We start from the raw sequence: 12,813 nt of genomic DNA on the forward strand, positions 1-12,813 counted from the left end.
GAAATGACGTGCTGTTAGAAATGTTTTTAACAGCAACTATATCTATTAAAAAAAAATCCCTTTCACACTTAGCTCAATGTCTGCTAATATAGGACTGTGGCTAAGACTGCATGTATTACTGGTTAGAAAATGTTCTGGTGGAATTCTCTGGTAGCACGGGGGGTTAAGGATCCAATGTTGTCACCACCGTGTTGTGGGTTCAATTCCTGGCTCTAAAACTTCTGCATGCCATGGGTGTGACCAATAAAGAAGAAGAAATGAAGATATCAGGAGTCTGAATTATATGCTGGTTCTGTCACTCACCAGCTGTGTGTCCTTTGTCAGGTTTCTTCATTTTTCTGTGCTTCTGTTTCCTCATCTGTAAATGGGAATGTGATTAATAGTGTCCACTTCATGGAGATGTTGTGAGAATAAAATGAAGTTATGGGAGTTCCCATTGTGGCTTGGCAGATTAAGGACCTGACATAGTGTCCATGAGGATGCAGGTTCAATCCCTGGCCTCATTCAGTGGGTTAAGAATCCACATGTTGCCACAAACTGTGGCATAGGTCAAAGCCGCAGCTCCAATTCGACACCTAGCCTGGGAACTTCCGTATGCTGTGGTTGTGGCCATTAAAAAAAAGAAAAAAAAATGAAATCATATAACTTGTACAAAAGACTCAGTATAGTTAGAGTTAGCTCTCAGTAAGTGTTAGCTTCCATCCCCAAGCAGATACCCTACAAGGGCATCACTTGGAAAGCAGGCACAGGATAAGAGGTCAACAATAAAATCAAGTCCCAAGATGACCATAAGTGACTGTCCTAAATATGGAAGTTGGTAGGATCCAGGTGTTTCCTTACAGCTAAGAAATATCTTCCCAAATCCATAATTCAACCTGAAGCATAATAGGATTTCATAATAAAGTTTAACATGGCCTGGAAAGACCAATGCCTTTCTAAAAATAGATTAGTGGTTGTCAGAAGATGAGAGGAGGGGACTGCAAATTGGCAGGAAGAAGGCTGGGGGGAGATGGAACCGTTCTACATGTTGGTTGTGGTGATAGTCACAGACTGTATGCACTTGTGAAAGCTCATAGAACTGAACACTAAAGAGGGTATATATTTAACCATGGATAAATTATACTTTAACTTTTTTTAATGGAAAAGTACATAACTATACAGCCTCATACAAAAAAAAAAATAGAAGACATACAAAAGAGAGATATAGACAAAAGAAAGAAAGAAATTTTCATCGGCATTATAGTGAGTCCCCCAACAGTATATCTTGTCATGGAGATTTAACAGTATACAATTGGCCAAAAGACATACAGTAGCAAAATGAGGGTCATAGCCTCTGCATTTAATAATGTTCATTCATGACCTCAGCTAGAATTTTGTCTAGTTCCCAGAACCCATGTTAATTCTCACTCCAATTTAAGAACTTAGAGTTGAACACAGAGTTACAGCCCTATTCATAGGCTCTGTCAACCAGTCAGTCATGACAGGCAGTTCCTGTCCGTATGCCATTCATGTCCGGATACCCTACTTTGCAACCAGCCCAGGGTTTGAGGTTTGGGAGATTGAAAAACAGTTCCCAGGGCGTTCCCGTTGTGGCTCAGGGGAAAGGAACCTGACTAGTATCCATGTGGACATGGGTTCAATCTCTCTCCTGGATCAGTGGGATAAAGATCCAATGTTGCTATGAGCTGTGGTGTAGGTTGCAGACATGGCTCTGATCCCATAAAAGCATCCAGTTAAAACATTAGTAACAGGGTTGAGTTATGGTATAGATGGGGGTGGAGGGGGAGTGTGGAATGCAGATGTCTCATTAAATTGGGGACGCTTTTCAAGCTGCCAGAAGTGTGAGCCTGGCCAGAGTTAGTGAGAAGCAGGTGAAATGGGATCCTGGGGGAGAGGAAAGTATCAAAGACATCTGCAAATCTAAAGAGGTTTCTCCTGTTCTGTGGATTAGCATCACCGTAGGAGTAGCCTTGAATTTCATTGACTCAAGCTGAATGTTTTGTTTTAAGCACTTTGCTTAACGGGGTGTGGAAATCTAAGTGCTAACATTCAAGTTGGAAGTTAACACCCTGGAAAGATGAATGGAAGAGCTGCCAGTCTGCTAATACCACTTATCTTCAGGCTCTAAAACAAAACTTGCCACTGATTTTCTGGCATCTAGAATTTCTGTTCCAGCTCTAATCACAAAGACTTTTATATGCTTCTCCAAGTTTTTCTCTAAAACTAAAAATATAGGTTCTGAGGTCACAGCTCACCAAGATGAAGGTAAATTCCCCATGTGGAAGTTCCATTCATCTGCTTTTCACTATCCCCTTATGGGATGGAGCCACAGCCAGGCAGAATCCTTACATGTATACTGGCCTTGAATTGTTTGTCTGGTGGGGTTACCCTAGATTCTTTTACCCTAATGAGTCAGACAAATACTTTTCATTCTACCAATCTTATCATTTTCCAAAGACTGATGAAAAATCCAAAGCGTTCCCAAAGTGAAGATGCCAGACTAAAGCACAGCTGGTTGTAAGTTGGAAAGCTATTCCTGCTGATTTCTAGTTCAGACTTGAAAATAAAATATTCCTATCTCCACTGATATAAAATCTACAACAAAGAATTAGGGCATGTAGGGGTTGACATGTAAATGAAATGAAACTGTAAAATATTTAGTTTCATCAGTTCTGAAGGTAGACCTGCTATAGACTCCACCCACAAATCTTTCTATATTAGGGTACTCCTGATTGAGAGATGGGGTATATGAGAAAGAAAACTTGACTCTTGTATTTACACGTGTTGCTCTAAAGCCCTGGCCCTCTAAAACCTGTACATTTGTAATTTAATAATTGTGGGCAGTTTCTCTAAGGCTATTATCCTTGCCAAAATTATTTCCCATATTTTCTTAATCCTGTTGATTTTCTTTTTTTCCCCCTGTTGGAAATTAAGATAACTCTGGCTCAGGTCGTCAGTGTTGGAAAGTGAGACACATGGACAGGAGAAATCTCAACAAGGCTCTTTACTTCTGCAGAAGGGTGTGGGTACTCCAAAAAGCACGTGCCAAACAAAGGACCCTCCCCTATTTATCCCTAACGCAGGTGATTTACCTGCCCCCTTCCCATTGGTCAGGTCAGGGCGAACATTCTTCCCAGTTGGCTGATTGAAACAAATTGCTGCTGGGAAAAGAGATAAAGAGGAAGGGGGTCGCAGGAGAGTTTCCGCTGAAACTGGAGTAATCGGGATTTCCTTTGATAGAAAAGACGTTATGTTACTTTCCACACCCTTAATTTTTGTCAGACCAGTTCACAGATGGCCAACAGCCCCACCCCCAGGGGCAGTCTCCCATCCATTCTGACCTGTGGCATTCCTCTTTTGAGGAGCAGTTGAGCAGAGCTTTTAGAACGTCATTTAAGTGTCTTAGTTAAAATAACAACACCTAATCCTTGTGCATTACTGGTGGGAATGTAAAATGGTGCAGCCACTATGGAAGACAATGTGACACTTCCTCAAAAAGTTAAATATCAAATTACCAGATGATTCAGCAATTTCACTTCTGAATATATTGCCGGAGGAATTGAAAACAGAGATTTGAATAGATATTTGTGCAACAATGATCATAGCAGCATTATTCACAGTAATTAAATGATGGAAGCTACCCTAGTATCCACCAACATATGACTGGATAAACAAAATGTAGTCTGTATCTATACCATGGAATATTATTCAACCTTAAAAAGGAAGGGAATTCTGACACGTACTACAACATGGATAAGCCTGGAAGACATTATGCTAAATGAAATTAGCCAGACACCAGAGGACAAATATTGCAGGATTCCACATCCATGAGATAGCTGGAATAGTCAAATTCAAGGCAATAAGAGGTAAAATTGTGGTTGCCAGAGGCTGGGGGAGGAGGAAATGTGTTATTTGCAAATGGGCATAGGGTTTCAGTTTGGTATGATGAAAAAATGCTGGAGATGGATGGTAGTTAGTAATGGCTATACTATAATGTAAGTATATTTAATGCTGCTGAACTGTATACTTAAAAATGGTAAATATGGAGTTCCCATTATGGCTCAGTGGTTAACAAACCCAGCTAGTAACCATAAGGTTGCAGGTTTGATCCCTGGCCTCACTCAGTGGGTTAAGGATCTGGCCAGCATTGCCGTAAACTGTGGTGTAGGCCAGCAGTTACGGTTCTGATTGGACCTCTAGCCTGGGAACCTCCATATGCCACGGGTGCAGCCCTAAATAGACAAATGACAAAAAAAAAAAAAGGTAAATTTTATGTTAAATGTATTTTATCACAATTTTTTAATTGATCAAAAAAAATGTAGCCCCTGAATTGTAGAGATAATCCTGAAAGTGAATAATGAGTTAGCACAAAATGAAGCAGTAAGTATGTCCTCACATATAGTTCTCTCCCCTTTCCTTTCCCACCTCCTCCCATCATCACTCTGACACCTTAAGAACTACAGTCAACATTGTGTCTTTCTCTCCTCTGTCTCAACTTGTCATCCTGCCCCATCTCACCTTGGGCTAATTGCCCAGACTTCTGTTATATCAGAGTTACTTGTTCATTTCCTTTCTCACCCCCCTTTACCTTACATTTGACTTTTAAGTTTGTTCTTTCTACCTGTAATTTCTTGAATGTGATTTAGAGCTAACCTGAAACTATCCATCTGTTTTAGCTTACACTAAAGATACCTAGTCTGGAAGAAAACTACTGAAGTCAGTGACCCTTAAGTTTCCTTCTGGCTCCAATGTTGAAAGAAAAACAAACAAAACAATCTGCCCTTACCACACTATAAAATGCATGTCATGTGGCCCAATGATAATTGATCTGACAAAAAGAAAAAAACACCAGCTCTTGTTTTTTTAGATTAGAAAGCAATATTTATGACCGATACCTCAATTATGTTTCTTCCTTTCTACCAGGATGCCAGCATAGACCATCCTTGGGTTTAATTAAGATATAACTTTTATCTTCTCATTGTAAAAGAAAACTTTTGGAGAAAGAAAGGCAAAGTAAAGAAAAAGACTAGGAATTGCCTGTAATTCTATCTCTCAGAGATAATCATTGTGAATACTTCAGTGTATATTCTTCCAATGTGTTTAATTTTTTAAGACTAAGAAGAAAGAACTTTCTGGAGTCAAGTTTCACATGAAAGGGAATGCTGTGTGCCTACAGCTCAGGGGCATTTGAGAAGAGATGTAGAATACATATGTTTTCTTTGGCTTAGAAGAGCCCAAACAAACCATAAACAATGGGATGTTTGGGGTCATGAACAGTTTATCTCCCCTTTTGTTTGATTTGAGTGTCAAGGCAAGGTCATCTAAGTTCAATAGTGATAAATTCCTAGTAAGCTGAGGGATCCTATACTTGCTAGCTAAGAAAGGTATCCTTAGGAATCTTTATGTTGAATTGATGGACTTGAAAACCAAGAATTGGAATGGATGTAAAAAGGCCACCGGGCAGATTTTCTTCCTAGGATAACTATGTCTGAACGACTCTCAGCACTGGACATCCTTTCCATGGTAAGCTGTCCTTAATGTGAATTCCATAAGATCTCTTTCTTCCACATGAAATTCCTCTTATTGTCAAAGTCTCAGTCTGTGTCAGTTTAAATCTGTTTAAGCTCCTTTCCTCATTGATGTCTTCTGCAGAGATGACTATTGAGAACTTTTGTTACCTGAAGCTAATAAATCATTCCTCAGCCTTCTCTTTACCAGACTGTTTAGAGTGAACCATATAAAGAGGCCACTAGGCCATTTTTTACCTATAAAAATAGCAATTTCTTATGTTTCAACTTTAAGCTTAACTCTTCCTAACTTTTTTCAGAGGTTATTTCTGATCTTTTGACACCTGAGGGGCTCCTCACCCCCACCCAGGACCGTCTCCAGTACCCCAACAGCCTTCTGAGCATTTAGTATTCCATACATGTATATTAGTACCAGAATAATTGCTAACATTAGAGGACTGAGGAAGATATCATTTCCACCTTTAAAAATGTCTCGTCAAAACACATATAAATGCACACATATATTTTTATACACATTATCTTATATATTTTTATAATTTTAAACATTAGAAAAAACTAATGAGGGAAAAGCCAGGTTAACACCTATACTCATGGGTCTAGAGCTGGAAGTGGTATGGAAAGAAGAGATATTATTGAAGAAGTAAACAAAACTATGAAATTCCCCTGACCAGCTGTATTGCTTTCTACTATTTTAATGTGTTATGACCAAAAAGATCCAACATGCTTTTTTTTTTTTCTTTCCTTCTCACTTTTAGCTCAGCCATAAATTTCCAGCAATAGTGCACATGGCACATCAAAAACCCAGACCTGCTCTGGAGAAGGTCACTCCACTGAAAAGGATCTACATTATTCAGCAGCCTCGCAAATGTTAAGCTGGGACGTAAAACACAGCCAACTAGCCAACTGCCTTGAATGTCTGAGAGCTTAGCGAAAAGGACCAAAACTTTCCTTAGGCCCACTTGCTTGGTAAATAAAACAGCTTTTGTATCTTCTCTTTTGACTTTAGACAATAAAGCATCCAAAATTGTACATCCAATGCATGCCTGGGCCTTGGCTCCTTCTGGTCAGGATCCCATTGATGTTTATGTGTGTAATTTTGCTAAGTAGAGAATCTCGAATACTTGACAGTTCCACTCCACTCCTTGGATAAGCTCTTTTCTCCTTGATGTTGACCCTGAATTGTTCCACTGCTTCTCAAGGGCAAAGGTTAGAGGGGAGTACACTGAGCTCTGCAAAGGCCAGAATGCTATGTACATGCAAAGAGTGCTTCTTCTTGGTGTGTTTGTCTTAAGAAACTCAAGTTTTCACTTGAGGTTAATGTCTTTTCCAGCTTTCCACACAAATACACATTTTGTTTTGAAGGTTTGGTGAGGGAAAAACAAAATATTAGATTTACTACAGATATTCTCAGCAAAACAATCAGGTTGGAAGGTAGAATTCTATTTTCTTTCTTTTTTTTTTTTTTTTTTTTTTTTTTTGCCATTTCTTGGGCAGCTGCCACGGCATATGGAGATTCCCAGGCTAGGGGTCCACTTGGAGCTGTAGCCACCGGCCTATGCCAGAGCCACAGCAACGCAGGATCCGAGCTACGTCTTCCACCTACACCAGAGCTCACAGCAACGCCAGATCTCACAGCAACGCCAGATCCTTAACCCCACTGAGCAAGGCCAGGGATCGAACCCGCAACCTCATGGTTCCTAATCAGATTCGTTAACCGCTGAGCCACAATGGGAACTCCAGTTGAATTCTACTTTCAATGGGAGATTTGCTCAGAGTCCCCAAAGCCCATGCTCTAGAACTTAGGGGATCCTGATGCTATAGGGCATTGTGGTTGGGCTATTGAAGTTGCCTTTAAATGGAGGTGGAACTGAGAGGGAAAGTGTGGTCATCACCAAACCTGCTCTAACTCTCTTACCCTCCAACACGCACGCACACACTTCATATACTCAGATGTGAATAGCCAGGGGCATCTTCAGATGACTGTAGTAAACAATCACATTTTTTTCCCACAGAAGGTAGCTGTTCATAGTTCATAACTCATAGTTCCATCATTTTGCACCTCTAATTAATAATACTATCCAGGAGTTACCACTGAGGGTTAAGAATACGACTGCAGGGAGTTCCTGTCATGGCACAGTGGTTAATGAACCTGACTAGGAACCATGAGGTTGCAGGTTCGATCCCTGGCCTTGCTCAGTGGGTTAACGAACCAGCGTTGCCGTGGGCTGTGGTGTGGGTTGCAGACATGGCTCGGATCCAGCGTTGCTGTGGCTCTGGTGTAGGCTGGTGGCTACAGCTCCGATTAGACCCCTAGTCTGGGAAGCTCCATATGCCACAGGAGCGGCCCTAGAAAAGGCAAAAAGACAAAAAAAAAAAAAAAGAATACAACTGCAGCGGCTCAGGTGGCTCTGGTGACAAGGGTTCAGTCGCTGACAAGGAGCAGTGGGTTAAAGGATTCGCCATTGCTGCAGCTGTGGTATAGTCACAGCTCCAGCTCAGTTAAAATCCTTGGCCTGGAAATTTCCATATGCCGAGGGTGCAGCCATTAAAAAAATAAAATAAATAATGCTATCCAACAATGAGCATTTCTCTTGACCCAAAGAAGGGGTCAGCACTCTACTCCATCATTTTACAGGTAGATAACCCTGACTATGACTTAATGCCAAGACTGTGTCTGGTTTCTGGAAACCCAAAGGCCCTTGGCTGAGGCCCAGCAGTCATGACCACGTATCCATCTCCTCCCCTACATCATTTGGCTCTTTTTCAGGCCTCAGAGAACTGTCTGAGACAATAGCAAGCTTCCAGTCTGTGCCAGCATGAATTAATAAGACAGTGAGTCCTCACCACCCCATAATTTTTTTTGCTTTCTAGGGCCACACCCACAGCACATGGAAGTTTCCAGGCTAGGGGTCAAATCAGAGCTGTAGCTGCCAGCCACAGTTACAGCCACGGGGGATCCTAGCTGTGTCTGCAACCTACACCACAGCTCACAGCAACACTGGATCCTCGACCCACTGAGCAAGGCCAGGGATCCAACCTGCATCCTCATGGATACTAGTTGGATTCAAATCTGCTGTGCCACACAAGAACTCCCTTCACCACCCCATACTGACTTAGCCTAGTTCCCAGTCCTCTGGGACTATTGTCAGAAATATTCCAGAAAGATGACTGTTGCAAGGCAATTAAAGGTACAGAAGTTTAAGGTTAGCCATCACTTCCCCAGGGGACACTGGCAAAGTATAAGCCAGATGATGGTACTAGATGTAACACTGGATGGAGAGTAGGAGACTGGGGTTCTACCTCTGACCCTTACCAAGTCATAAACCTCAGGTAAGCCACTCAACCTTTCTGATCCTTGTCATGCAGGCATAGTGACACCTGACCCCACAGGTGAACCCTTCCAGTGACTTACTGGGAAGAAGACAAAACAGACACTGAGATTTGTAAGAAGCCATTTAAAGGGTATTGAGAGCAAGGTGGTACCAAGATGATTATTCTAGAAGCTACCAGAACTATAGGGGAGAGAACTATAAGAGATGATATAAGCTGAACCTGGAATAAGAAATTCAAGAAAAATGAGTTCCCATTGTGGCTTGGTTGATTAAGAACCCAACATAGTATCCTTGAGGACACAGGTTCAATCCCTGGCCTCGTTCAGTGGGTTAAGGATCCAGCATTGCTTTGAGCTGTGGTATAGATTGCAGACTCGCCTGGGGTCCAGCACTGCTATGGCTATGGTGTAGGCTGGCAGCTGTAGCTTCGATTTGACCCTCAGCCTGGGTTGTCGTGGGTGTGGCTGCAAAAAAAAAAAAACATTCAAGAAAAAGCTGAAGGCTTGGGCTAGCTGATGGCAGGGAAGAAAGTGGGAAGGATGAGAAGATACACGGGAAGCAGAGGGCAGCACTGCTGTGTTGCCTTTCCTGAGGGCGATATGTGGGCCAACCACCCAAAGAGAGTGTGGAGAGAGGGGCGCCATTCCCTCTGTCCTGAGACAGAAGGTGAATTGCAGGGCAAAAGAAGCTGTACAAAGGGACATTAGGCAGTGAGGACCCCAAATTAACCCAGAACCACAATTGCAGTGACTTGAATCACCAAATCAAAGGAAGTAAAAAGTTTGATGTGAACTCTAGATCTGAAGGAACTGGAATTACCTCAGAGAATGTCTCAGAATGAATAGAAACATCTTGAAGAACCAGGCTGATGAGAGAAATATGTGGTGATAGAGCCACTGTGTAGAAAACCACAGGGGCTTCTCCCTCTCCCTTCTAAGGAATGGAGCCCTGTACCGATGGGCTATGGCCTCACGCTATTAGAAGCCCCTGCCATGTTGGGCACAGGCCCAGCAAAAGACACGATGTTGGGGGAGGGGCACAGGTCAGTGCATGACCAGGAGTTTACCAACAGGTAATTTAGCTTATTTCATCTCAGTTCAACAGGCTCCATGCTAGGGCACTACCAAGATGAGTGAGACACCAGGCCTGTCCACCAGGAGCTCTTAGACCAAAGGGGAGTTGCCATGCCAACAAACCAATATGGAAAGTTTAGAAATGGCTTGGTAGGCATCAAGGATCATGCTGGGGATGAGGTCAGGTACAGTTAAAAAAAGAAAGAAAAAAAAGAAAAAACAAGAGCAAATGTGTTGGCTGTGGAAATCAATGACTCACATGCAGATCTTTGATTAACAGACTTTAACTGATCTTATGGAACTTTTCAAACATACGAAAACACTGAGTGAATATTATACTGAACCTCAGGTGCCCCTCACAGAGCTGCTTCTTTGATCTGTAACACCCAGCACCTCTCCATTACTTCTCCCTCTTTCCTCTCTTTTTCTGGATTATTTTAGAGCAAATCCCAAACCTTAAATGATTTCATCTAGAAATACTTTGGTATGTTATCACCAAGAGATAAGTGCTCAGGAGTGCACGTGTGTGCACATTTTCTCTCTTTCTCTCTGTCTCTCTCTAATCTGAATTTTACAAATATTGTGGAGCAAAAGGGAGTATTTACGTAAACCATCCAAGAATCTTTCACAATAAAAGGGAGGCTGGCATTGCTATGCTAGCTGCAAGAGCCAGAAGCCAAAAACAAAACAAAACCAAAAACCACAGAGAGAGAGAGAGAAACAGACAGAGAGCGAGGCAGTGACAGCCACAGAAGTAACTGCTGTGGAATTGGAGAAAGCAGTGAGAAGAGGAACTTCTGGAAGGAGAGTAGAAAATGAAGACAACTTTCAGGTACAAAGAAAGAAAAAAAAGTAAACCTGCAGTTGTCAGGGGTAATCAAGACGTACAGGAAGAAAACACGAGGGAAATTAATTCTTGTTGAGGAAAAGGATAAAGAGAACACTTAAAAATAGCTAGTTCTGAGGACCCTCAGGGGGAAAAAAATGGGGTGAGAGAGGAATAAAGGAGGGTAAATTAAGGACGGTAAAAAGTAAAATCAATTTATTCAGCATTTATCCAGTTCCCCTTGTGTGATAGGCTTTCTTTAGATGGAACCAAGGTCCCGGAAGGATGTGACATTTGTGCATATTATGTTTTATAATGAATGTGTAGATGTCAGCAGGAGATGCCACTCCCTTCAAATAGATAAGATTAGGTCAAAGCCATCTTGCCCCTGCTGGATGTTCAAAGCCCTCCCCAGGGTATCTGTGAGTGTGCTCATTACGTGATGTCCCTGCGTCCCACCGCCCTGCTCTGAGCTTGGGACTTAGCCCTTTTCCATAATTTCTCAACTGCCGACTCCAGAGGGAATAAGCTTCACCAAAGATTTGTCAGAGAGTTTATATCACAGGAACCAGACAACTTCCACCAGAGTTAGATCCCTTCTCCACCCACTTCCCACCCACCCCTCCTCAAACCTGGATTTTGTTCACTGCTCACTGCACCCTTAGCAGTTCCCTATTCCTTACACTATCATCTTGCTGGACGCTTTTCCCTCTCACACTCTCCCTTTCCTCCCCTTTCTCCTCTCCCCCTCCTCCTAGTTCCTGTTCTGTTCCACATCAACAATTAGTATTTCACTAGTTGTCTTGACTTCTGGAAAACCATGTCCTCAGGGAGTCATCCTTACCCAAATTAGCCTCACTGCCTCCAGCAAGTCTGACACGAGCTCTCAGGATGTCAACATTTTCATCCAAAGATGATAGAATGGATGATCAATCAATCAATTAATTAGTTAATGAGAAAAAAGTGAAGTGGCCGAGAATCTGAGTCAAAGGAAAAAAGAGGAAAACTTGCAAAGGAAACCTTGGAGGACTGAAAGAAAATACACACACTCACACATACATACACACACTCTCATACATGCACACATAATTAAGGCAAGTACAACTTTAACTAAATGATTTTGCATCCGGTATTTCATGAAATCCTCACAACAATCATGAAAGATGGCCGTGATCATCCTATTTTACAAGTGAGAAAAAGTAAGCCTCATGGAAGTTAAGAGGTTCCCCAAGGATCTGGCCTTTTGAGTGGTGGAACTTCTCTGGGAACCTCTGACTCTTAAATCTAGAGCTAACTCCATTACCCAATAAGAACACAGGCTGGAGCTGAAGCTTGGAAATCTCCACCAAGAGACAATCTGAATGTAACTTGCACTTAAGAAACAGAGCTGAATTTGAAGAGAGAAATCTGTATAGGAAAGGACTGTTCTAGGACTAATTGAATTTTTCAGTGGGAGAAGGGCCACCTAAATTCAGGTTTCCAGATTTTTGTTTAAACGTTTGGAAGGATCACAGGAGTGAATCAGGTTGGGAGAAAAGACAGTTTTTAGATAGGACCCCTCAAAAGAAAGAATGAAAGCTAGAAGGGGAACATGTGCACAGGATGCCCCTCCTGATACAGCGGCAAAAGGCACGCAGCTGGGGGAGATGTCAAATGCATCTTGGGAAAGGAGCTGCAGCAGTGGGAAAACAAAAGGTGACTCCTTCGGTGAAGCATTTGCATTAGCCTGTGAGGTGTAGCTACAGAAATGTCAATGTTTTCTCCAAGAGCTTTCCAAGTCAATCTAAATAATTGCAAAAGCTGGGGAGAGAGTGGGAGGGACGGGGAGTTTGGGGTTAGTAGATGCAAAGGATTACATTTAGAGTGGATAAGCAATGAGGTCCTTCTGTATAGCACAGGGAACTATATTCAATCCAATCTTGTGATAGAAAAAGAATGTATGTATATGTACAGCTGGAGCACTTAGCTGTACAGCAGAAATTTACAGAACATTGTAAATCATCTATAATGAAATTTTTTAAAAGAATAAATAATTGCAAAAGCATATTTGAATG

General features: G+C 42.0%; 1 protein-coding gene and 1 long non-coding RNA gene across 6 annotated transcripts in view; both read left to right on the plus strand.

Moving 5' to 3' along the window:
• Nucleotides 1–12,813, plus strand: part of LOC146395936 (uncharacterized) — a 1,175,949-nt gene that overhangs the window by 433,519 nt on the left and 729,617 nt on the right. The gene's annotated exons all lie outside the window — the stretch shown is intronic.
• Nucleotides 1–12,813, plus strand: part of DAPL1 (death associated protein like 1) — a 933,549-nt gene that overhangs the window by 17,443 nt on the left and 903,293 nt on the right. Inside the window, exon 4 of one of the 5 annotated variants that reach the window (NM_001185174.1) lies at nucleotides 6,284–6,564. The exons of the other annotated variants lie outside the window; for them this stretch is intronic. Coding sequence (NP_001172103.1) covers nucleotides 6,284–6,400 — 117 coding nt within the window. The 3' untranslated portion in view covers nucleotides 6,401–6,564. Of the gene's footprint in view, nucleotides 1–6,283; nucleotides 6,565–12,813 lie in introns of those variants that run through there. 5 annotated transcript variants of the gene reach the window in all.

Source organism: Sus scrofa, chromosome 15, assembly GCF_054392235.1.
Source record: "Sus scrofa isolate SSC_HxYL_T2T_F1_AM1 chromosome 15, Sscrofa_HxYL_maternal_Yorkshire_Landrace_v2.0, whole genome shotgun sequence".
Lineage (NCBI taxonomy): Eukaryota > Metazoa > Chordata > Mammalia > Artiodactyla > Suidae > Sus > Sus scrofa.